The 27,570-nt window shown below is 37.6% G+C and overlaps 1 protein-coding gene across 1 annotated transcript in view; it reads left to right on the top strand.

Moving 5' to 3' along the window:
* atxn7 (ataxin 7) overlaps window positions 1-26,994 on the top strand; it is a 36,587-nt gene extending 9,593 nt beyond the window's left edge. The window contains exons 5-14 of the mRNA XM_084395210.1: window positions 11,815-11,919; window positions 22,249-22,489; window positions 22,636-22,913; window positions 23,055-23,137; window positions 23,455-23,720; window positions 23,865-24,057; window positions 24,345-24,466; window positions 24,552-25,438; window positions 26,433-26,575; window positions 26,650-26,994. Coding sequence (XP_084251336.1) covers window positions 11,815-11,919; window positions 22,249-22,489; window positions 22,636-22,913; window positions 23,055-23,137; window positions 23,455-23,720; window positions 23,865-24,057; window positions 24,345-24,466; window positions 24,552-25,438; window positions 26,433-26,575; window positions 26,650-26,667 — 2,336 coding nt within the window. The 3' untranslated portion in view covers window positions 26,668-26,994. The remainder of the gene's footprint in view (window positions 1-11,814; window positions 11,920-22,248; window positions 22,490-22,635; window positions 22,914-23,054; window positions 23,138-23,454; window positions 23,721-23,864; window positions 24,058-24,344; window positions 24,467-24,551; window positions 25,439-26,432; window positions 26,576-26,649) is intronic.
* The last annotated feature ends 576 nt before the right edge of the window (window positions 26,995-27,570 follow it).

Genomic DNA, 27,570 nt, shown 5'->3' with positions numbered 1-27,570 from the left:
TATTTATTGAGTCCACATAAAGAGACTATTTCTTAAATTAAATAATAAATTCACTTAAATACTGTATGTAATAATGTAATTGCTTGCCATTGCTTGCCATTCAGCATCACTGTGCGGAAGTGTGACCAGCCATTGCTTTTTAAATAAAGCAATATATAGTCTTAAATCGGCCTCATTTATAAAATGTTGTGATAACACCATCCTACATGTGATCTTACGATCATTTCTCCAATGTGCATACGTGTGATTCAGAGAATGAACGTAAGCACAAAAACCTCTCTTCCAGATGTGAAATCTATAAAACGCAAATTATCCTGAAATTGTGCACAGCTGAATGGTTTCAAATCTCCGCCTTGTAAACGCCCCCTAATTAATGTAATTAACATATAAAAGATCACCAGTCAATGTCCAAATCCTTAACTTAAGGTAATGGCAAGCAGAAAGAATTACTTAGATTCCCAAATACCTCCAGTACTCCGACTTTATGCCACAAGGAAAAGTGCGTACATCTGCTTAGACCCTGACGTGGCGCTAAACACTTTTCCACGACAAATATGAATGTGGATTTTAGTGTACTAAGTTCAAATCTTTTATGAATGAGGACCAATGTGATTTGGTCAATCCTCTACTTGAGTGGTTCCCAACCCTGCTCCTGGAGTAATACTGCACGTTTTCTTTGCCTCCCTCTCCCTAATCAAACACACCTGATTCAACTCATCAGCTCATTATCACATGGGTTAATGAGCTGATGAGTTGAATCAGGTGTGTTTGATTAGGGAGACAAAGAAAACGTGCAGTGTTGGGGGTACTCCAGGAGCAGGGTTGGGAACCACTGCTCTACTTGATATACAGGCCCTACTCTTAGGCACAATGATAACGCCCAGAAACTCTTTAATTCCAACATAACAGAACATTAAACACTAACAGATCTCTCCCTCTCCACAAACCCATAAAATAACACTTCATCTTAACTTTTTAATTTAAACTTGCTCTACTTTAACAGTCAGGAACAAAGCATGCCAGGAACTAGAAATTTGTGGTAACTCGTTCAGTTTCATATAATCAAACATTGAGTTCACATAACTTTTTTTTTCTATTAAGTACAATTAACTTAAATATTTGAGTAAAATTAACTCATTTAGTAAATCTGACTGTTAGATTTTACAGTCAGACAACATAATCACAGACAGGTTGTTCAAGACTCTGACACCGTTCAGAGATTGTCTTCAGTGTTCATGGACACTGCAGTCTTTTTGTCTTAAAATAATCGAAAGGAGTACTTATTTAATTTATTATTGATTTGTTTACTAGCTGCTTCACGTTGAGGTCCTGATCACCCTGTTTATTATGTGATAATGACTGTCTGTCTGTATATTATCCCTTACTTAGATTTAAATGAATAAAAGTGACAGCGGTATCATTTACATGTACTATAAAGGTAGTTGTCGATCATATTTTTAAATCCTTTTTTGTTGATTAAACATGTATAACTAGCATATTAATGATCCATACAAAGTAGAGGACACCTTGCAATTACTGTCATGCCTGTTTGTAAATATATTACTTTTGAATCGCTTTGATTTAGATAATTCTAGTAGATCTTAGCTTTGTCCTAAGTTGCCATGAAGTTAATAAACGTCATCACGAGGGCTCTTTTTCTCTATTTTTCTTTCAGTATAGGAAGTGTGAGATACTGTACCTGTCAGGACACTTATCTAACAGGACATTTGCATTGACAAACATTATGTGCACCGCTGCTCCATTGCACAGTTTAGAGTAAATTGGAAGACTCAAAGACGTCGCACAGGAATCTGTCAGATGTGTCAACCTTTTGGGTTGCGTAGGATGAAAAACAGCACCTTTCGCCTTTATGGACTGAAATTGGTGGTTTTATGTTATGCTTTAATTAGTGTTTTCTGTCTAAATTCTGATTTATTTTAAGCATAACTGTTCTCAGGTCAGGTAAAGTCAAAGTCTTGAACACATCTTTATGAAAGTTGTAGTTTCAATTTCAGCTTTGTCTACGCCTGAAATATTTATGTGTTACTGGATGTATTGAAAGCAGCTTATGTTGTGCTGTAGATGTGGAAAGGATTGCTTCTAGCCTATACCTTACCTTAAGAGCACCATGTGTTATTGTATAGTCAGGAACTGGGCCGCAGGATGGTCCAAGCAAGGGAAAAAAATGAGAAGGAAAATATCCTTTAAAAATTCACATCTATATAATATAATATAATATATTATAATATAATATAATAATGATTAAAGGGACAGTTCACACAAAAATGAAAATTCTGTCATCATTTACTCTGTTGTTCCAAATAGAATTTGTCTCATGATACGATTCGATTATGATTCGGAGGGTAACGATAACGATTGGATTATAAAACTATTCTCGGATGCATCATGATGCATCTTTTTCTCCAATTCTTTTATTAATAATAAATACTATTTAATAATCACAATATAGTCATTTTTGCTATTTTATCACTGTTTTAAAAAAATGAGAACTAAGATGCATATAACAATAACAAACTTTAGAACAAATAAAGTTAACTCTATTCAACAGAAGCATTCAAGTACAGAAATTCAATAATATGTAAAAATATTCACTGGCTGCATAGTCTTTAGTGTATTAATTACAAATATGTAAATTATTATTAAAGCTATGAAAGTTATGCAGTCAAGGGCAGTGAGTGTTTCCCTCTGTTGCTTGACAGATTTTTATTTATTTTTTCTAGAAATTTCTGCTTTCAAGAAATTAGGTACATTTATTATTTTGTTTTTATGCATTGATGCAGAATCGTTCACATTAGCATCGCGATGCATCATAGAAACTAATTCTGTTCCACAGCTCTAGTTCCAAACCTGTTTTTCGGTCTTTCTGTATCTTGTGATACACAAAAGACATTCTAACCAAACCATTTTGATGACCACTGACTTCCATTTGTTAAAAAAAAGATATATATATATTTTATTATGTTGCGCAGAAGAAAGAAATTCATATGGGTTTGGTACGACTTGATTAAATGATGGTGAACTGTATTTAAGTACAGTCTGCTTGTACAGTTTTTGGTTTTCAGCTGAAACTGAATCTGTGAATGACACTATCCCAGAGAAACCCAGTTCATTTTCCAATTTTGAAGTTTGCAAGAGTCCCTCGCAGCAGTAATTAAAACAAAGACAGGTACATAGAAGAATATTATAAAAATAGATTTTCAGGTTTCAGTTTTCCTTGAATGATAATTAGGGATATTAATACTGATCCAGTGTTGCTGCTATTTGACTGAGAAGCGAGCCTGTCGTACAGTTTCCATGTTTAGCCATAATTTTGTGTAAATGTTCTGTTTTAGACAGCTTATTAAAAAGCTCTAAATGTATTATTTAAATAACTAATGTAACTAGCGTCCCTAATTCCTGTTCTGCAGAACTGCCCTGAGATTAGTAAAAATCCAACTTACTTGGTCGAAAGTGTTCAAAAGGCAATGGAGGCCTGAAGTTGTAATTGGGCTCTTTATTACCCATTTGCGACTCACTTGAGAGAAGGATGACATAACCGAAACCGACCGTGCAACTATGTTACTAACATCAGTGACTATGACAAACAAACAACCTTTAAGTTTTGCTTGAAGTTTTGAGAATGCATTTGAACAAAGATACAAATTTAATTGTCTGTCTTCGTGCCCACATAAACATCTACTGTATGTAACAGTTATTTTGATTATATATTTAGAACAGAACATTTTGTCAATTCATTGTTCAATTCACGTACACTACCGTTTCAAAGTTTGGGGGTTGGTTAGATTTTTTTAAATGGGTCTCTTATGCTCACCAAGGCTGCATTTATTTAGTTAATAATTCAGTAAAAACAGTAATATTGTAAAATAGTATTATAATTTATCAAATGTTATTCTATTGTAATATTTTTTGTAATTTTATTTATTTCTTAGATGGCTAAACTGAATTTTCAGCAGACAGTACTCCACTCTTTAGCGCCACATGATTATTCAGAAATCATTCTCATATGCTGATTTGGTATGCAGTCATGTTTTAGAATTTTAATGTATTAATATTTTGTAGAAGCCATTTCACAGTGGCTTGCAAAAGTATTCAAACCCTTGTTTGCTGCCTTATGTTAATCTACTTTAAATGACTTTCCCCCCACATTAATCTACACTCCATACACCATAATGACAAAGCAGAAAAAAAAGTTATGTGTGGGCGATATACCGGTAGACACGATTAACCGGTAGAGATTTTGGACTATTGTATCTATCGCTGTTACACTCACATGATGTTGCTGTGCTGCACAGTCATGAAAGCTTATAATTTGCATACGTTTTTAAGCCTTGTGGTTTAAAAACAAGTGATTTTAAACCGTTGAAGTGCAGTAAGCCACGAAAGAGAACTCATTTCAGGATATGCGCTCTGAGAGACAATTTTTTGCCTCGCTTGAATGGTTAAATGCACATACCTATGTGTCAATGTGACCATGTATTTACAAGTAAACAGAGTCATTTATGTCTTAAGTGAACGTAAACAGTTGAGAGAAAACGCAAATCTCTCACCACTCTTGGCTGAATCACTTTTCTAACTTTATTAAGAATAAATGTATATCTAATTTACACAGTACAGACTGTGCATAGTTTTTTTTTTTTATACATTTGATTGCTTGAAGTTTTTCAGGTAGTTCAATTTCATTAATGTCTGTCTATTGTAGCTTGTTTTCTTTACTCTTTCTTTATCAGTTTACTTGTCTTCAGTTATCCTAACAGTTTTTTTTAGCCTAGCATTAGCTTAATTATATTGAAAATGGTAAGAATTGTAAAAAAAAATCATACAAATCTTATTAAAAGCAAAAATATCTATATCGTTATTGTGAAGAATTTTTTTTTTAGTCATATCGACAAATGAAAACCCACTTGGAATTTACAAAAAAGCACCTAAAGGACTCTCTCAGACTGTGAGAAACAATATTCTCTGGTCTGATGAACCTCAGTTCCAAGCATCATGTATGTAGTAAACCTGCACAATACCATCCCAACAGTAAAGTGTGGTGGTAGCAGCATCATACTGTGGGGGTGTTTTCAGCAACAGGGACTGCGGGACTCGTCAGAATAGAAGGAAAGCTCAATGCAGCAAAATATAGAGTTAGACTTAATGAAAACCTAGTCCAGACAGAGCATTCAGAACCTCAGACAGGACAGAAGGTTCACCTTTCAACAGGACAATGACCCTAAGCAAATACACAGCTAATACAATGCAAGAGTGGTTTGACAACTCTGTGAATGTCCTTGAGTGGCCCAGCCAGTGCCTGTGCTTGAACCCACTCGAACATCTCTGGAGAAACCTAAAAGTCTGTCCACCGAAGGTCCCCATCCAACCCTGTATGGCTTAAGAGGATCTGAGGAGAAGAACGGCAGAAAAACGCCAAATGCAGATGTGCAAAGCTTGTCGCATCATACCCAAAAAGGCTGTAAAGGTGCTTTAACTAAGTACTGAGTTAAGGGTTTGAATACTTATGCAATGTGCTTATTTCACAAATCTGTTTTTTACTTTGTCATTATGGTGTATGGAGTGTAGACTGATGTGAAAAAGTAATTTTAAAGTAGTTTAACATAAGGCAGCAACAGGTTTAACAGGCCAATGGGGAGCCAGTTTTGGGTGTTTAAGATTACCAGTCCTCATTTCAATCAGTAACTAAAGAATGATTACCAAACCAAAAAACACCTAAACCAGCAGGATCTGAAAGCCCCCCAGAAGCTGGTAAACACACATAAAAACTGTGAAACACTCTGACTGTTTCACAACTGCCATGATCAGTGAAAGGTGACTGAATGGAGAGATGTGTGGTGAGGATCTTGCAGCTCTTCATCAGATGAGTAAAAGCGAGAGGGGTGGAAATGCAGACACACCAGGCGTGGAGTTAAACCTCCGAGTGTGTTCGTGCACTGGGCTTCTAAGAGCTTCTCTACCTAGATCATTTATCAATGACAGTAAAGGGGATGGTCAAATTATACACTCACAGTCTCTCTCTCTCGTCTCTCCCTCTCACCTTATCGCTATCTCTGTCTCTCGCTTTGTCACAATATCTTTTTCTCCCTCCATTTTCATATCCATCGCTTCCGTCTGCATCTCTGTTCTCTCTCTTTCAGCACATTCTGTCTGTCCTCCACTTCCTCTCAGACCTGAGACACATGATTAGAAGACACTAGAATATCTGGTTTTAATGTCGAGTCAACCCGGCTCTGATGGAGCGAGCGTATCCTGTCCGCATCTCGGATATGCTGTCATAAGCATGTTGTTGTCTCATGTTGGGATTGATATCCCGAGGAGCGCTTAAGGCTCAGGTTTTATTTCATTGTTACGCCGGAAAGCTCATTTGGAATTTTTAAAGGACACGTACTGCTGATGGTTTCTCTCTTAAACATATAGCATGTAACCTTTGAGGCTACTCTGAATGAGTCACTATCTGTGTGTTCTACCTGTGTGCATTTGTATAATTTAAGTGTGCGTAAAATATGGAGATGTTGCCTAGTGTAGAAGTACTTATTCTGACAATTTAAATATACCTTGCCCACTCATATGACTCAGGCTTTGAATATCTGCTGAGAAAAATCCCCAACATTTGTATAGATTATAAGACGATTCTTAAAACATACAGAAATATGTCAGGCATATGTATGCATCTGACAGACAGACTTCGGCTGTTGTCACATCTTAATGTTTTTTTCTAAATCATTTTTGAGAGGCCATGTCAAATTAAGGTAAATATTTTTTATATAATCAACTGTATTAAATTAATGAGTTAAATTTACAGCACTAGTTTTAATGATCTGGAGTGTGTGTGTGTATATACCAGTCAGAAGTTTGGTGTTGGAAAGATTATTATGTATTATTTTTAAGATTATAAAAAGGTAAAAAAGGAAGAATTTGATTAATCATCAGTGACAGTAAAGACTTTTTACATTCTTGCAAAAACATATTTCAAAGTAACATTTTTATAACTTTCTATTCACCAAAGAATCCTAAAAAAAAACATGGTTTGCACAAAATACACTGCCTTGCGAAAGTATTTGTTACCCCTTGTTTTTTTTTCACATTCATACTGTGGAGTTTTTCAGCAGTAGGGATTGGGGGATAGAAGGAAATCTCAATGCAGCAAAATATAGAGTTAGCCTTGATGAAAACCTAGTCCAGAGCATTCAGAACCTCAGACAGGACAGAAGGTTCACCTTTCAACAGGACAATGACCCTAAGCACACAGCTAATACAATGCAAGAGTGGTTTGATAACTCTGTGAATGTCCTTGAGTGGCCCAGCCAGTGCCTGTGCTTGAACCCACTCGAACATCTCTGGAGAAACCTAAAAGTCTGCCCACCGAAGGTCCCCATCCAACCCTGTATGGCTTAAGAGGATCTGAGGAGAAGAACGGCAGAAAAACGCCAAATGCAGATGTGCAAAGATTGAGACTTGAGGTTGTAAAGGTACTTTAAGTACTGAGTTAAGGGTTTGAATTGAATACTTATGCAATGTTTAGTGCATATACATTGCATAATGCATAGTTTTACATAAGGCAGCAACATAACAAAATGTAAAAAAAAAAGTAAAAAAAAATGAAGGGGTGCGAATACTTTTGCAAGACACAAGTGTTTACAACATTGATAATAAGAAATCTTTATTGAGCACCAAATCAGCATATTAGAATAATTTCTGAAGGATCATGTGACACTGACGACTCGAGTAATGACGCCATCACAGGAATAAATTCTATATTTTTAAATATATTAAAATAGAACAATATTTCACAATATCACTGTTTTTACTTTATTTTGCCTTGGTGAGCATAAAAGACCTCTTTCAAAAACATTAAACAATCTTACAGACCATAATGTTTGTTTGAAAGGAAATGTATTAGCAAGCTAAATGTTCATAAATGTAACGTAATGAATGATGTTTAACATACACCTAAAAGCATAGACTGATATTTGATCAAGTGATTTTCATTTTGCCTGTTTGACCTTTTGTCATCAGATCACACTTTAACTTTTGAATTGTTTTGTTTGGAAATTAATACAATTCAGTTGCACTCGCACAGTGATGTTTTTAGAGATTAATAAAGGGAGCAGTTTTTTAATGATGTGTTATGTAGTCATTTAATTGAACATGACCAAACTGGTTTGGTTGGACGCAGTTATAACAGACATACTATGTAAGGCGGCAACTCACACATTTAATTCGATTAATAATGGAATGTCAGTGCGCCATATATTTAGTATTTCTCTGAAAAGATAACAAGATTTAGGTTTGCAAACATCTTGAATCAGAATAACTGGATCAAAACCCTAGCCCTGGATATCTTCTACTTGATCTTTTGTGAATTCCTGAAGAGGCTATTGTCCTGATTTGCAGTGATTACTGTGAGAGCAACACAGGTACGCCCAGGTGACGCTGGCGACTCGATGTCATCTTTTCAGGCAGTGATGTTTTTTGGAGTGTCCTTGTGTCTCTGTGTGAAGGAGCTGCAGTGGAACAGCAGTAACAGCGCTGCTCCTGTCCCCTCTCTTAATCACTCTCACTAATTAACCTCTTGGCTCTCAGACTAATGGACAGTTAGTGCCTCTCCGAGCTCCACATCTTCAGCCGACAAAACACTTCTGAATATAATGCTTGCTGCTCGTTTACCCCTTTGGTTTATGTTTATGAAGTCTTTACAAAAGGTGTTGCAAGTTAAATGTGAAGATGTATTGTCAGTGCATTTCAATATCTATCCCAGTTAGAGTTGGTCAGAGATGTGTTATTTTAAGAGAGAGCATGCAAGCCAGACTCGAACCCACATTTGCTGCATGGGCATCAAGGGCATCATCCCAAACACATTGAGAATAACTAACTGATCTTGTGGCATTGTTTAACAAATAGTTCAAAAAAGGACACAAGCCGGAAACAAATTCGCATCTCCTGCATGAGCACCAAGACTCATCGTGCAACTGCCTTTACATCCCAAACACATTCTCAACGCCATGGTGAAAATCTGATATTGTAGCATTTTTAATTAATAGTTTGAAAAGCCAGAATTAAACCCACATCTCTTGCATGAGCTCCAAGGCTCATCATGTCAACTGCTAAGCCATGTTTCGCACAAACACATTCTCAACAACATGGTGAAAAATGGATCTTTCGTAATATTATTCTATAAAAAAAGAGCACAAGTCAAAATCAAACCCACATCTCCGGCATTAGCACCATGACTCAACATGTCAGCTTCTAGGCCATGATTCAAAACCCATTTTTAACGTCATCATAACTGATGTTGTTGCGTTTTTTTCAAAAAGACAGACACGCATCTGAATTCAAACCACCGGATCTCTGATTTTGTAGCATTAGCCAGGATGACAAGTCATTGTGTGGAAAAGATTAACACGTTTGATCTATAATATACAATATAGTTATGCAACAAATGAATGTAACAAACATGATATTGATAAATTGCATTTTCATGAAGAATTTAAAATGTACTTTTCTTTGTCCATTTGCATTTAAAATTAGTGTATTATTAAATCGTTTTGGATTTTTACTTATTTGTCAGTTTTAAATGTGATTATTTACATTTTTAAATGTGAATGAATAAATAAACAGCTATAGGTGTGACTATTTGTATTCGAAGAATGACATTTACAGTGGCTTTGGTGCCGGTTTCAAATCTCACCGATTATTTGAATGTTTTGCCCATAAACAAATAATGTTGTTTTTCCCTGGTTCAGCATACAATCTGTTTCGGTAGAAAATGGTCATTTGCATGTTGCTGACCTCAGGTCAGGTCAAGTATTTTAGATTTTTCCCAGAGTGTACAAAACAGGTAGTTTGCATTTGGAGCATGTCTTTGCTAAATAGCTAAGAATAGAAGCCATTTTCTTTCTTTCCTTATTTTTTTTTTAACATGCAGATATTTTTTCAACTGCTTTCATCTATTTTCAGTGCAGTTATTTGTGTGGTTTGGGTAGACTTTTTACCACAAGCTCTGCTGTCAATTCAGGGCACTTTCTGAAAGTATGAATCTTGAAAGCCAAATGCCACCTACTGTACGGCTCTCCTCCACTTGCTTTATAATCTTTTGGCCTTGCAGATTTCACTGCTTTACAACTGCCACTCTTAATCTGCAATCTCACTTTCTTTCCCCTCCTCGGTCTCCCACTCAATTACTCTTTTCCTCACTGGCTCTCCCACACACCTCGCTTGCCAGAGGACCCCCTCCTCGGGCAACCTTTGAAACGCTGGCACGGTAGCCGGCTATCCCTTATCACTTATTTGTTTCCTTTCTTATGAAAACAGAGTAGCGCTGCTGCGAGTGACCGTCTGTACTGCGTGAACTCACCCATACACTTTTCCCGGAACGTCCCCGGAATGGTCTGGGTGGCCTCAGCTGAACTGGGCCGTTGACAAGTGTGGTGGACAGACACTGTTTATTAACGGTGTGCTTTGTGAAAACAAGTTAACTTGGGCATTTGTGTGTGTGTGTAATCTGATGGCAGATTCAGTTCAGGCTCCATTCACTGGTTAGGTTAGATTGTACTTGCATCTTACACTCATTTACTTCGCGAGTCCTAATCAAGGAGTGACCTGATTCCAGCAGGAAGTCATCTGTCTTTCCACAATGAAAGTGAAAGCTGCACAAGAACATGCAACCCAAATAAATTTGATCTGTAATATACAGTAGAGTTAAGTGTAGTGTGATTTTGATGTTTACTTCATGTTTAAAAATGTTGTTAATTGTACACTACTATTCAAAAGTTTGCGATCTGTAAGGTTTTTGAAGTCTCTAATGAGGCTACATTTAATTGACCGAAAATACAGTAAAAAAATATATAGTGAAATATTGTTGCAATTTAAAATGACTTTTTTATATATATATATATATATATATATATATTTTACAATGTAATTTATTCCTGTGATGGCAAAGCTGAATTTTCAGCATCATTACTTATGTCTTCAATGTCACATGATTCTTCAGAAATCATTCTTATATGCTGATTTGCTTCTCAAGAAACATTTCTTATTATCAGTGTTATCAAAACAGTTGTGCTGCTTAATTTTTTTTTGTTGAAACTGTGATACATTTTTTCAGGATTCTTTGATGAATAGAAAATTCAAAAAGAAGCATTGTAAAATAAATATTTTGCAACATTGTGAATGTCATCATTACAGTCACTTTTGATCAATTTAATGTATCCTTGCTGAATAGTATTAGAAAAGTATTAATAATAATAAATAAATCAATAAAAAGTATCAACCCCAAACTTTTGAACAGTAGTGTAACAATATATTGATAAAACACTGAAATTTCAGCAAATTCTGTATTTTTAGTACTTCATTTCTGTCCATTTGCTTTAAATGCTTTTTTTAATCTCATTAACTAAACTAATTTTTTCAAACAATAATAAACAGTTTATTTGTCAGGTTGTCATTTATTTATTTACATTTTAAATTTGAGTTAATAAATTGTTCAATTAGCAGTTTTCGATATCTTTATTACTCTATTTGAAAAATAAATGATTACTTGTTAAAACATCATTTATTCAATTTATGTTTGATTCTTCAAAGCAAAAAAAAAAAAAAAAGAAGGTTATTATTATTCTGTCAGCTGATATGAAAAGCCATATTTATTCATTTGTCTTACATTGTAAGGTTTTTCTAATAAGCGGATTAACAATATTAGCTTTTACAGTCAACTGCGTTGTTCAAATCGCCTGCTTGTCTGAAGAGCACGAAACTTGGTATTTTGACCTGCTAATGAGTGTTTGTGTGTTTTCGCAGACATGCCCATCTTTGGCCAGTGTCCTGCACAGGATGACTTCTACCTGGTCATGTGCAGCCACTGCAGTCAGGTAGTCAAACCCCAGGCCTTCCAAGCACACTACGGTAAGACCACCTTCTGTTCTCCGCAGTTGACTTGCTCTCTCTGCTCTCCCTGCTGTCTTCAATAGAGGTGTTTTAGAAAAATCTTATCTCACTCAAGGGAATTAAGACCGAAATCCCGCCTCTGCTCTGCCTCAACTATCATAACATGAAGAGGGGAGAACACAAGCCTTTGATACCCACCGCCAGAGTTCTGTTTACTATCCTCAAGTTAATATTTGATGTGCTCTTTTTAGTTGGCCCATCTGTGCTGTTTTATCCAATCTAGCACATGTAAAACCTCCCCGAAGACGTCAGAAAATTCCAGGAATACAAAATAAAGTAAATCAAAATCACTCCCATTTCAATACACCTCTGATCTGTGTTTTAGGGAAAACCCTTCCTGAGGGTTTTTATTTATTTCTTTTTGAGCCGTTTAAAATGTGTCAACAGTGTTATTTATTTTAGCACATGAACATTACAAATCCAATTTGCCAATTTTAAGAAAGTGGTGTCAATCAAATGGTTGCAGATGGCTTCTATGATGGAGCTGGGGTCTTTTTCTTCTGTTTTAAAATGTGTTAAAAGTGGTTTCATTCTTATTGATTTTGAAAACATTTGGCCCAGTCAAGGTCTTTCTTTGGCCCAACTGTTTCTCTCTACACAATAATTAACCTTGAATGAAAGTGATGGTGAGCCAATTTGTTCTTTACGGGTGTGTTCACACTTGTAGTTTTGTTCTTTTGGTTCGGACCAAAACAGAAAGTAATTCATTTAGTCCATATTTTACAATGGAACTTATTGAACATCCAAAACAATGCTGTGTGCTGGGCTAAACACGCTGGTTGTATGTGCGTGCATATGATGCTATATCTAGAACTCATGAAGAGCTTAGAAAACAGCGCCAGGAATTCCTATGTTGCCCACAAACAAAGATCTGCTGCAAGGAGATGTGTTTCCGACTCAGAACTGTGAAGTGTAGCTCCTGTGATGAGAAGAACCAGATATGCTTGAGCATTCTGTCATTTTTCAGTCGAACCACACCAGAGTTTGTTTGGAAGCGCTTGTTTGATGCACACCAGGGTCTGGACGGCACTGTTCACACATATTCAAACTACACTAACAGAGCAGTCGCACCAGAGTTCATTTTAATCGAATCAAAGAATCGAATTACTAAGATTCTGTAGTAAACTGGTGCACTTGAACTTATTTTTGCAGCATTGGCCACAAGGGGGAGACACATTTTCATTAAATCCCAGTGGCAAAATGCTTACCAAAAGGATGTAAAGTAGGACAGCAGAATAAAAAAACGAAATACTGCTTTTTATTTACTAAAAATGTAGTCTGCATATGTTGTGTGTTACAAAGTGAATTAATTAATCTGATCCAATGTGCATCTGAGTTGGTTTGCTTTAAGTCTGCAGAGTATAAGATCCAATGAAATGCAAAACTCTTCAGATTCAAGTTATATGCAGGCATGCTTGTTATTTTTTAACACCATTTAGTTTGCCCTTTTACTTTCTGCATTTTTTCTTTTCTTTTCATGTCAGTGTGTTTTTTGGCCTTTAATTTGGCCATAATTTCTTAGTATGCACTGTCACCGTTCAAAACATAATTACAAAATGTGTCAGAGTAATCAAAATGGTTTTATTAATGAAACCTGAAAATGTGACCATTCTTTTGAAAGATTTTGTTCAGTTTTTCTCTTAATATTGTGTAGCATACTTAAAAAAATGTTGTATGTCATATTCCTCATATGTGAATATTTTAGTTTAGGTTTTGTAAAACTGACTGCTTGGTGTACACAAACATTCATGAACCATTCATGACACAGTGCAGCTGTTCACAGGCTATTAGAACCCAAAATAAAAACTTATTTGTTTGGAAGATTTCCCGTAGCCATAACTGAATCCAAAAATATGTCACAGGACTCTGAATTTGTGCAGATTGTGAAAGTTGCAGCACTCTTGAGAAAGCCAAACCATGTCGACATCAGTGCACTTGATGCTCTGTTCAGCTTCCAGAAGATCAGTTTTTCAGAACTGCATTGATGTTCAAATATGATCTGTTTATTGCACTCGGACTGAGCCAGTTCTCCTGCAGGTTTTTTTTTTTTTTTTAGAGATCATTACACAATCACTCACTCTAGCAGTGAGGTTTTTTTTTTTTTTTTTTTTTAATGAACACTGGGACTCCTTTATTCTAGACTAGAGACTGAAAGATTAATGAGCAGATTAACTACGTGGACCATGAAACTTTTAAATGCTCAAGTGCTTGACTAATAGTGTAGGGAAGAATCTAGTTCTGGCAAGTGCTTATCCGAGATGAGGATTAATAAATCATAATGAGCTGAAACAAGCTGCAGTTCTAAGGAATATGTATTGCAAACTACATATGAATCTGCAATCAAAAATGCAAATACATTTTAAAAATGATGTTAAAAGGATTGGCCTTAGTGAGAATTTAAATATGAGTCATTATTTATATATATATATATATATATATATGTGTGTGTGTGTGTGTGTGTGTGTGTATATATATATATATATATATATATATATATATATATATATATATATATATATATATAAATACAGTATATTTGAGCTTTGTGACATGACCATCAGAAGATGTGATTATGCAGTGATAACTCCAGGATGAGCTTTGAAGAACCTAACAATCGTCAACATAAAAATCTAGAGAATTGAGTAATCCACGTGTAAAGAACGGGCCCCAGGCAACTTTATTCTAGCCTTCTATTGCCCAATTTTGGGGAGCCCTTGCGAATTGTAGCCTCAGTTTCCTGTTCTTAACTGACCGGAGTGGCACCCGGTGTGTCTTCTGCTGCTGTTACCTTTCTGCTTCAAAGTGCGATGTGTTGTGCGTTTAGAAATGCTTGTCCTTTGGATTTCGCCTGCGAAACCGGCCCAAGTCCTTTACATTAAAATCAGTCTAGACTAGAGGTTTTCATAGCCAACCTAGGACGTCAGGAAAGTTCTAGTTTTTTTAGAGTTTCATTGGCAGTACAAAAATGCCTGTAAATTCTTACATTTAACCCCTTAACGCCTACTGTCGCGAATTTGCAACAAACCCCTTCCATTCAGACTGCAGGCGAGATAGCGTGTGTTTTCCCCCAATGCCTGTTTGTGCACATTCGATACATACCTAGGAACATTTTGCACGCACTGGTTTATCGTAGGAGCGGTCGGAGTGGGAACTACATCCGGTTCACCGAAGCTAATATTTTGTTTTGCAAAATCCGCATATCAAGTGCGCAAATGTGGAGAAATTTCCCAAAATGAGTTAAGTTGTGCTAAGATAAAAATATGTACCAGCTTATTGATTGCTTCTATAGCTATGTTATTCATATAGACTTCATGTGACGAATATTTTTTACGTACTTTGTAGATTTCTGTTTGTAGCAAATTTGCGACATTGGGCCATAACGGCTGGATTGGCCTAATGGCTACATATTATAATAATGCTGTATTTAGATGGTTTCAGCCAAAAAAAAGTTTTTTTTTTTTTTTTCACAAAAAATAGCATGTTAGGATATAACACTATAAGAATATATAATGTATGCACTGGAGAAACAAGGAAAGAGTTAAACAGAGTGTAACATGGAATGTATAAAAACTACTGTCAATGTTAGGGAGTAGGAGAGTGTTTTGTTTCTTGCTGTTGTCAAGATTCATTAATTTGTCAAAGTTTATAAGTATAAAGTTTATAAGTTCTAACAACTTTGTGCCATGAATAAAATCTACATTCCTGAGATGGGAAAATGTGTTTTATTAATTTTTCCATTTTGTAAAAAAATACCCTAAATGCCCACTGTCGCAAATTTGCAACATACCAAAATTACCCTAAATGCCTGTTGTCGCAAATTTGCAACATACCAAAATTTCTATTTATTTGTTGTGCAAAAGTGAAATTGATAATCTCAACATTATTTACCATCTACCTAAAGTCAAAAACACACAGAATTTTTTTTTTTATATACAGCTTTATAAATTCAGGCGTTAAGGGGTTAAGCCCCTTTAAGAATAATAAGAAATGAATTCGCATCCTCCTCAACATTCATCCGTTTAAAATGAACTCAAACGTTTCCTGTACTGAAATTGACTGGCTGACTGTACATTATCCTTCATTTTCACTGCATTATGTATTTGTGGATGCTGTGGGGTTTTGCCGTCACACTGAACCTCAGCTGATTAGCTGATTGGATATTTAATCTTGCTGTCCTTCAAGCAATGTCGAATTTAAAGTCTTTGAAATAAATTCAATAGGGTTTACCAGGGCTGCCCCTGAGTAAAGTTTTTTTTGTTGTTGTTGACAAGTTGCACGTTTATGATATTAATTTAATTACTTAAATATTTACTGTGGGGAAGGGGGGTGAGGGTTGGCGATGCCATCTGGAAAACTGTTTCAGCTTCAGGGCTGAGAAAGAATATTATATGTAACATTGTTCTACATTACAGAGAAATACTAAACCATAATAATGAGCGTTTAAAAATATATATTAAGAGCTCAAGCACATGCATAAAACTTGTTGCAGCGCACCAGCAAAAGTAACAAATTATGAACAGAACATTTGAATAATTTATTAATAAACTAGTGTTTTCTGAGTCCGTGTCAGCTGCATAGATGATGACGATGCCGACTCACCTCCAGTATAGTGGATATTATAGAGATACTATAGAGAGAATTGCATTAAACATAAATTAGCCTAAACATATCATACAGTAAGCTCTGGATTATTTCAGCTTCCACACAAACACTTGGATATGCATCTAATAATAGCCCACTGGGCTACTGATTACATGTTTTAAATGGTAAGCCATGTTTGAGTAGCCTGGTTAAAACCAGACCATTCTCAGTAGACCACGCTCAAATGCCTCTGGGCGCAATTGGATAGACCTAAAACCAATCAGAGCGATCGTCATCGTGTAAAGCCATATGCTGCGTCCCAATTCGCCTAAAAGTTACACTACGCCATAAAAGTATGTACTCTTTTTGTGAAGAAAAGGTGTTTACTTTTGAATGTGTAGCAAAAAAGTAGGCAAGCTTTGGGACATACTACTTCGTCATCTTTATCGGACGGATCTGTCGCGTGCATCCCGTCACGTAAACTGCCCTGTCAATCATCTTGTCACAGTTAAAATCCTCTATTAAATCTAATTTAATTTCCTACCGTTTCAGAGAGAAATGTAGTAGCACGTTCATCTGCCAGTGGGTCTTTCATGGAGACTGTCCTCATGTGTTTGCAATTTGAATATAATAATGCATTTAAAAGTTGGTGTGCTTCACCAACGGACGTCGCTCAAATGCCTCTGGGCGCAATTGGATAGACTTAAAACCAATCAGAGCGATCGTCATTGTGTAAAGCCCACCCCAACGTTTCTGATTGGTGCCTCGATTTCGACGGATTAGAAATGGGCTCTTTGCCAGACTACTTGCAGAGCAAATCTAAATTTGCCAGAAGTTGTCTGGGTTTTCCCAGGCTAATGTTTGAGGTCATGTTTGAGATAAATGATAGGAAAAAGTTTGGATTTTCCTGATTGAAATATAGATCGTGTTAACAATCTCCTCTCGAACATCCTGACGCCGACCACTGCTGACACCGTCGTTTAGATGAATATGTTAATATGTGCTGTTTACTTTCCTTTCTAAAAAATGGAAAGGGGTGAGAAAACAGTAGTTAAGAAAGCATCTGATCATAGCGATGTGGATGTTTGCACAAGCTCTGCAGTTCGGCACTCCAGTAAAGTCACGTCACGTTTATTTATATAACACTTTATACAACAGATTGATTCTAAAGTTGTTCCAAACCTGTATACATTTTTTTTATTCTGCTGAACACAAAAAGATAAGATATTTTGAAGAATATGGGTAACCTAACCCATAGGGAAAAAAAATCAACTGTTTGGTTACTGACATTCCAAAATATCCTCTTTTGTGACAGAATAAAAAATTTTGGGTGAAGTACTATTAAAAGCAAGCAGCTTTGCAGTATTAAACATGAAAAAAAAAAAGAAAAGAAAAAAGAAAACAGTGTCAGCGTTCCATTTCAATTAGAGTTTCAGCGACTCTCTAGTGTGTTCATGTTTTTGCTCACGGCTGTCTGACCTCGAGTAAATGTACAGAAGAAATTAACCGGAGATTTCCACGTCAAAGAAGCACACCTACCTATTATTGAATCGCCACAGACCAATGGTAGTTTGAACTTTTCTATAAATTTCACTTTGGCAAGCTGTTTCAATTATGGTTAATTTTAGGGATGTTCTGATACCACTTTTTCCAGAACTAGGCCAATACTGATATTATCAAACCTGTGTTTTCATTCGATTTGTTATTTTTAATTATATTAGTTAGGGAAACCAAACGAATATGAATCCTTTATTTCCTTCAGTTATTTTCATGCTTTATTATGTTACTTTCACTGTTCATTCTATTGCTCTATCATATTTAATTTTTCATTTAATAGCACAGGGCTTTTTTTTTTTTTTTACTGGCCCATTTTCTCTATTACAATTTTGATAGTACAGCAAAAACTACTAGCCTAATTAATGTAGATTTAAAACATTGTTAAAGACAAGTAAACAGTCAGTAATAAAATAAGAAAAAATCATCCAATCACAAAAAGCACAAATAAATACAAAAGAACAAAGATACAAATAAAATAAAGTGCTTTTCAGGTAGGTCTAACAGAAGTTTTCAGGAACATAATTTTAATAAAGTAAACAAATGTAAAATAACAATGCATAGTCTTCACTGTATAAATTAAATATAGATTTTTTTTAAATTAAAGTTACAAAAGTCATTCAGTCAAGAGCAGTGAGTGATTTCTTTGTCCTTTGTTGTTCAATTAAAGGCACAATATGGAATTTTTCGCCACTAGGGGTCGCTAACCTATTTACAATAACAAAGGCGTAGTTTGATGACGCAACACATGCTAAGAATTATGGATGTTGTCGTCAACGTCAAGCCGGCCGATCTAATAATGTTTATGGATGACTGAATACATCGATGCTTTTATCATGACTGTGATATGAAGCAGTTCGGGATTGATAAGAGACAGCTATCAGCTCCACACGCGACGCGAGTCCCGCGGATATAAAAGGAATATGGACATTTCATTCTACCGAACTACACGCAGAATTACTACTCACAGGTCAGTTTACTAGACAAATTAAACTTGTGAGGTAATGCAGCACTGTTTCACTTGGTCTAACATTACACTATCACTCTAAACTGCATTTGAATGTGTTGAAATGTATGTGTTAACGTTAGTTTGTCTGTATGAGACTAGCAGTAAGCTAGATCAACATTAGAATAACATACAGATCATATTCTAACATTTTATCATTGTTGAACTATATAATATTGATTAGTTTTATGTAAATGTGCTCACCTGTTTAATAAAGTACACGTAGGAGTTGTCGAAGTCTCGGACGTGGAGCTCTCGTTTATATACTGTCCATGGGAGCTCTCGGCATCTCGAAAACACCGCGCTGATATTGATTCTCGTTTTAGTTCTCCTTTTTTATCCAAAGTCTGCTTGCCATGGTCCATAATGTTTGAACGAAACAACAACAGCGTGCAGATAGACATTGCGAACTACACAGCTGTCCACGTCAGTTTGGTTACTATCAGAGGGCTCTGGGTCATAGCTCTGGTTGCCATGGCAGCACGAGCGGAAACCAGAGACAACACGGATATGACGCCATTGACGGCGACAAAACGGAAATAAAGACACGGTCCGTGTCTTCGAATTAAAATATTAATTTCTCTGGATTTAGAAGTTAATTGGAACTGTCGGGATAATGTAAATACACAACTTTAAAAAATATATAACATAGATATAGTGATTTTTTTATATTTTTAAAGCAAAAAAAATACATATTGTGCCTTTAACATTAAAAGCACAGCAGCAGTTGCTGTCCCTTTAAGAAGTGCAGAATGCATGGATCCAATATACTGTTAAACGTGTTTTATTTCTCAACTGTTTATGTTCACATAAGACATTATCAACTATGTTAACTAGGATATTGCCAAGATGGCGTTTTTACATAATTTTGTGTGAATTCGTCATTTCAAGCGCAAGACGACGTGAAAGAGAATTCAATGCAGTATTCATGCACTGTCTGAGGCGCTGCTTTCCGTGTTCGCGCTACGGTAGTGTGCGCGCTGTAAACTTCTTGTCCTGTAATAATGTAGGGAGCCACTTGTTCTACATAAATCACAGTTCAAGTTTTTACTTCCATGTATAATTTAGTTTTAATCCAAATGTTTTAATTAGCCTAGTTTTAATCACTCAGCACGTTCAAGTGTGCTGAGTGAACGATCAGCAATCAAGAGCATGCAACAGGAGTGTGCACGTGCTCCCTCTCTCTCTTTACATTACGTTAGTAATGCGTTTTACCTTGTTTGCTACCGACATATCCGACCAAACTACACACTTTCCAGCATCTGTGAAAAAGGGATGCGCTCGACAAGCTCACGTGTTTGTCCCGCTGCACACTCAATCCACTTTGTTTAGTTTTTTATGAGCTCGCACACAGCAGCTAGGCGTAAATATTTAATTTCTTTAACATTCAGTTCATTTGATATATTTATTTTATAGACATCCTTCTCTGATATATCCATTCTGCTCTCTGTTTGCTCTGTTGTCGATGTTTCTTTGTCATAATATGCACTGTACTGGACACGCTGCGTGGTATCAGTGTTTGGTATCGGAGCATTTCTTTTTTTATTGTTTTTTGTCAATTAATTTGATCGATTACAGCGTTTTGAAAGGCTGATGGCTTATTAAATTGTTCTCCATTACTATTTTTAAAGTAAAATACAAAATGGTAAATTTCTAAACTGTGCCTTTGTCCACGCTGACCATCCTTCATTTGCAAGAGGCTCTTGATTTTATGTCGGAAGTTCCCTGTGGTCATTTGTCAGGTTGCAGTATTTGGTGTACAGTTTCCTTACAACAGTCCCAGATTGCTTTTCAACATGGGGCAAAATGATATTACGGACTGTTGTGGTCTATTCGGGGCTTTGTCGATTTGGCCTTTGGTTACTCAAATTGATGTTGGCTCACTTTCTTGGAGCAGCGCCAACAACCCGGCAAGAAGCCACAAGCCTCTGTGAGAAATAAATAAGTCAAGGATTTCTTCCTGGTGTCCTCCTTTTATTTATTCTTTTTTTTGTGCTTTTGCTGTAGTTTTATCAGCACAGATAAACACTGGCGAGACATCAGACTAGTGTGTGTGTGTGTGTCTGTGTGTGTTTGCCCCTGGTTTGCTGGAGGGCTTAGCGACAAACACTGGGCCAGAGCAGCAGGACTGTGTGTTTTTGACAGGCAAGTGTGGAGAGACCGAGACGTTTGTTAGTGCAGCACAGCAGTTAATTCCTCTTGCACATTTGTGTCTTGTAAATTACGACTGAGAGAGCGCAAATGTTTATTTAGAAGAGGAGAGTCTGAATAGGCAGCATTAATCTACTTAGATTAACTACAGGTTAGGTCATCTTCCCTTTAAAATGGTTATCGCGGACAAAGTGCAAAGCTAGACAAAGAATTTGTGGTTCAAAGCTCATCAAACTCCAAGTTAAGCATATATTTGTCCCTGGCTTTTCTTCTCTTGCTTGTCTCATTTATTTTCTTCAGTCTTTGCTTTTTTTTGACACTGAAACTTAAATAAGTTAATCATTTTTGTTACACTAACAACATAGAATACTTAAAATATATGTGATATTGTTATCTGAAAAATACTACTAAATTACATATAACTATTAAAAAGAATATTTTTAGTTTTTGATACTTAATTATATTATAAATCTTGAAACTTTTACAACCCACCTGCTTTAAACATGAAAATGCCACTAAATGTCAATAATGCTGGACTGTTGAGAAATCTACCATTACCCTACTGGACATCTTAAGGCCCGTTCACACCAAGAACTATAACTATAAAGATAAATATATTCGCGTCCACACCAGCGGACGATATCTTTCTGTTTATTCTAAGTGCATGCATGTCTGTCACTTTAAATGCTTGAGCTCATTACATCAGGATGGATTCTGATTGGCTGTCTATGTTCTTATCATTCATCAGCTGGATAAAATCATTCTGAAAGTGATTCCAACAATACTGTTTTTCTGTGCCGTTATCGTTATAGCAGTGGTGTGAACTGCTATTCTTTAATATTGAGAAGGATTTTTAGAACTGTACTTTTATCGTTATATTTATAGTTATCATCCTTGGTCTAAACGGGCCTTTACATGTGTTTATTTACTTACATTTTTGCATCAACATGTTGGGCAATAGAAGGGTAAAATCTTTCAAATGTCTCGCCCTTCAGAGAGAAGACACAGCTCCAGCAGCAAGCCCCCATCCAGCTATCCCGCCTCTGCTGCATTTGCAATCTCTCGAAATAAGGGCAGCATTGGGGGCGGAGTTGGGGGCGGGACTGTCAGTGGAAGCACACTGGCACGCACCTCCAGCACAAACAGCAGCGTTCCCACTAAAATCTACAAACCAACCAAAGAGAAGCCTCCTCACCGGAAGCCTCACTTCCCCTATAGGGTGCTGCAAGATGAGAGGTGAGTATGTGTGTTTTGATGGAGTGAATTTAGTGGATAAATTTGTTAAGATAAGCAGCCCATTCTTACGTAACACAAAAGATGTAATATGAAACACACCCACCTTTGGTACAATATAAGGCTGTCTTTATTTCTCTGCCTTCCAGTCCAAATACTGCTGTCAAAGTAGACAAGGTCCCTCTGAAGGGGGAATCTTCAGCCAAGCTCCCCCACGTGCCCACCTCTTCTTCCACCTCCACCTCCTCTTCCTCCAATACTGTGAGCACCTCTCCCCTGAAGTCAGGCCTTAACTTCCCCTCCATACCAAAGGCTCCTCTGCTGGCCCCTGGTCAGATCCCTAATGGAAAGGGCCACCTTTCATCCCAAGACAAGAAAACGGACAGCAGCAGTGCCAGTAGCAGAAGACCCTTGTACAAGAGACAAGGTAAATGCTAATAGTCACTGCTGCTACTGTATATTTATTCTGTTTGTCTCAGGAAATTCTACTAAATTGTATTGGGGAAAAAAGTACACCCCTTTTCTTGATCTTATGTGTTCTGTTTCTGTTATGATATTTTTCTTCTAGAGCGAGAGTTTAATCCAGATATCCATTGTGGGGTTATGGATATGACAGCACATAAGCCATGCACAAGATCCTTAACATGCAAGGTGTGTCTCCTTACACTTCATTTTATTTTTGAATATAGCCCTAATATAATATTATAGTATCAATAATATAGCAAAAATAAAAAGTTCAGATACTATATTATGTTGTATTTTATATAATATAGCAATATAGAGGTAATAATATAGCAGATAAAAAGCTCAAATATTTATCTTCCTAATCAGAATGTTCTTGGCCTATATCCGTATGGTCACCAATATATTGCGGTATAGTGCATATCTAGGACGTCCCTAATGAGTAAGTGAACCAAACATTTAACTGCTTGACTAAACGGTTAAATATCACCCCCATGTCTCCACAGACACATTCCATAAGCCAGAGGAGGGCGGTGCTCGGGCGGCGGCAACGCTTTGACACGCTGCTCGCTGAGCACAAGAGCAAAGCGCGTGACAAGGAGTTGCACTTCAGGTTGGACCCCTCACACCCAGCACCCCCTCTCAGGGACCCTCACCCTCCCCACTCCCGCCTCCCACAAGACCCTCACCCGGTCTCCCATGGCAATGGCACTGCTGATGCCACCAAGCCTTTGCCCCTCAAACCCAAACCTCATAATTCTGGGCTTCCACGGTGAGTTGCTTCCTCCTGCCCCACTATTTCCTCTAAATCAGATTCCTGCCAAATTGTGGTAGTTTACAGTCATTTTATAGATCTCCAGTTGTTTTTGTTTGGGTCAACCAAGGCAAAGGTTAAGATGCTCTTCTTTATCTTCAGACTCAACAACAGTAACTTTCACAGTGGAGGAGACCCAGCCATGGCCCACGATCAGGCCCACCACTCTCACCCGGCCCCTGTTAGTGCTGAGAGCAGCCGCCTCTCCAGCGACGAGGGGGAGAACGAGGAGAGGGAGGAAGCTACGGAGAAACTGGACTGCCATTATTCAGGTTACCACCCACGACCAGCCGCTGTAAGTACAAGAAACCTTGTGATCTTAAAGTGTTAGTGAGGTTTTTTTTCTCGAACTCAAGTGCCTGCATAAACAATCTCTTGCATTTATTTTGAGCTTTTGAATCACTAAGCTATTCTTAAATGAGTTTGAAATTAATATCCAGGGCCTCATTTTAATTCAATTTTGTGGCAAGCCACCCTCTTAAAAGTGAGATTCAAGTTGAGTCGGCCTTCATCTGATTGATTGAAGAGATTATTCTGAATAACTCCATATAAATGTACTATTCATGTTCTGTCTCTCACCAGTACTGCACTTTTGGAAGTCGATTGTACGGTAGAGGATGTTATGCGTTTGACCGGCGCTGGGATCAAGTACGGTGTGCTCTCACCACCATGCTGGACAAGCATGTCAACTCACAAATGTGGAAGTGAGTGTGTTGAGACCCTTCCTGCAAGCAGCTGTTTTTCTGATGAACACAGTCCTAATTGTGATTTCTTCCATTTACTTTGTAGGAAAATCCCTCTGGCGTTGGAGAACTCTGCAACAACACCGACAGCCTCTCACCGGACAAGCACAAATTCCCATTCTTCCTCGTCCTCCTCCATTTCCGCAGGCTTTCTCAGCCTGTCTTCGTCGCCGCCTTATGATAGCAAGCCTGTCCTGTCGTACGGCACCACCCTGAACGCCCGCTCTTCTCCGCAAGCCTCCGCAAGCGAGCAGCCCGCCTACAGTGGCGCTTCTAGACAAGTGTCAGCCTCATCACCCCAGATGCCTTCAGCCCACTTGTCCTCGCTACCCTCGTTGGGCTCCAACCGACCCCTCAAATCCCGATCTGGTACAAAGTCCTTCAGGGCTCGGGAGCCATCCTCCAGCCTAAGTAACTCTGTCGTCAAGGGTAGTAATAATAGCAGTGTTAGCGTCAGCGGAACTGCGAGCGGGAGCCTCAGTTCGGGAAAGAAGCGGAAAAACAGTTCCCTGCTAACCTCCCATAGCACTTACACCTCGGAATCATCCTCATCCTCCTCTTTTAAGAAGAACTGCGCAGTAAACGCGGGTAGCCTGGGCAGTGCCTATCATTCCTCGCTCGCCTCCACCCCCACCTCGTCTTCATCGTCATCAGCGTCGTCATCATCCCACAGTGGGGTGTACAGTGTGGGGGTAAACTGCACCCCAGGCAGGGCCAACTCTCTGAGCTTGAAGCAGGAATCGACGGGACGCGGCCCTCCTTCTGGCAGCCCCGCTGAGTCTATTAAACGCATGAGTGTGGTGATGAACAGCAGCGACTCCACCCTCTCCCTCGGGCCGTTTGTTCACCAGAGCAGCGATCATCATGCAGAGGCACGTCTAGAAGCCAAACGGAGGAAGGGTTCGCCTGGCTCAAGTAGCCTCAACAGCACAGGTACATACATCTCATCAATACAGATTCACTGTGTTCACTGTTTTTTAAAATCCAGATTCCTGCTTCATTGGAGTTTAGCTTCTCTTTCATTTAAGTTTCACTTCATTTGCTTTCTGTTTCATTTCAGTTTAATTTTAATCTGGTTTCTGTTTCATCTCAATTTGGTTTCAGTCCAAATCAGTCTCTGTCTAATGTCATTTTAGTTTTAATTTGGGTTTTCATTTTAATCCAGATTCTTTCTAATTTGTTTTCTGTTTTTATTTCAGTTTTGTTACTATTTTAGTTTAGTATTATTATTGCAGTTTCAGATTCAAACGAGTTTATCTGATCCCGTTGCTGTTGATTTGTTTCATTTCAGTTTAGTATCAATCCAGTTTCTATTTGATTTTAGTTAGATTTAATTTGGTTCCTGTTTCATGTCAGTTTGATCTCAAATTGAATTCAATAGTTTTTTTTATTTCAATTTAATTGTAATCCACACTCTAATGTAAATTTCATATTATTCCAGTTTCTATTTTTATTCTAGTTCATTTCAGTTTAGTTTTTTGTGTCATCTCACATCCCCTTTTTCATCTTACTTTAGTTTTGATCCAGATCTATATTTCACTTAAATTCACTTTAGTGTGTTTAATCCAGTTTCAGTTTCATATGAGTTTATTTTTGATGCAGTTTCAGGTTTCTAGACTCTGTTTGAAGTCATTTTAGTATCAATCCAGTTTCTGGATTCATTTTGATCCGATTGCTTTTAAAGTTCAGGTAAATTTTAACGTGGCTTTTGTTTCATTTCAGTTTAGTTTTAATGCACTTTAATCACCGCTCTTCAAAGTTTACTTAAAAAATGAGCGGAGAAGGAACGAACTGACTTTCTGGATCTCCATCCAATCCTAAAACACTATAAACCAAAAATCATTTGTAGACTTTACATAATCATTATATGCCGTTCGCTTGATTTCAAGTGCTGTTTCTCATTCAAATTTTGCAATGACTCTGACAGTGTCTGGAGCAGGAGGGGGAGGAGGACAAGGTCCTGGCAGGCCCAAAATGGCCAAGTCTCCATCAATCAACAACATCCACAGCAAGCACGCTCGCTCTATACCCGGACCGCCAGGGCTCCCTAACAACTCACTCATACATCAGGTTAGTTTCTTTACATCATCCGGTTGCTTCATTGTTTTAGTTCAGAGTGTAATATTGCCTGTTGTTTCCGGCAGCCAAAGGCTCGTCCCTGACACCGGTGTGGAGGCTCTGAGCGTGCTGAGCAGTAGGCTGGACCCAGAGCTCCCTCAGCCCCCTCATGCCACTCTGCACGAGGCCTTCTTTTTCTCTTACTCTTCCCACAATCCTCAGGGTGGAATGCACACTGGGTGGCCCATTTGATGTCCTTCGTGGGGATTTCCTCCCAAAGCCATGCAGGGACACTCTCCTGGGATAGGATAATAAGCCAGAGAGATCTAGTTCTCCTGTCGGAGGTTATAATGAATCTATACAATGCACCATTGGGTACAACGCCTGCTGCGTAGAGCTACCCAGCCTGAGCACTTGCGCTGGGGTCTGAAGGTACAGATTTGGGCTGGTACGTAGCCTCACCAACACTACCAAGCATAGGAGGGATGGGCGACACAAACGAGATGAATTCTTCGGTATGTGTGGACTACTGGAAACTGAAATCCTACTCAGCCTTGGAGGAAGTGTACAGGAGAGGAACATCCCTACAGTAGACACAATCAACTTAAGTTAATCATAACACATGATCTCTCACTGGAAGGCTGAATAAGATCGAGCTACGCTCACTGCAGACAGACATGACAGGAGTGGAGTTTCAACACGAGCAACCTAAACTTAAAAGATTATGCAAACTAGACATTTTTACACCACATTTTGTTTACAGGCTAGCAAATGTATAGCAAACAGAACAAAATTTATCATACACTTTTTTGGAAAGAAATGAATCGTTTAAATTTCGAGTTTTGTTTAATTTCAAGGGAATTTTTAGGAACTTCGGCTAAAGGAGTTACTTTTTTTTACAGAACAATCCAACCCTGACTTGAACTCTAACAACCCTGCATTACCTAAAGCACTTGAGTTTTTATCCCCCCCACCCCGTTCATTTTAATAATTTCAGGTTTGTTAGT

The sequence above is a fragment of the Rutilus rutilus genome, assembly GCF_951802725.1.
Source record: "Rutilus rutilus genome assembly, chromosome: 22".
Classification (NCBI taxonomy): Eukaryota; Metazoa; Chordata; class Actinopteri; order Cypriniformes; family Leuciscidae; genus Rutilus; species Rutilus rutilus.
Note: the sequence above shows the minus strand (reverse complement) of the source record. Positions and strands in the feature narration are given on the sequence as shown.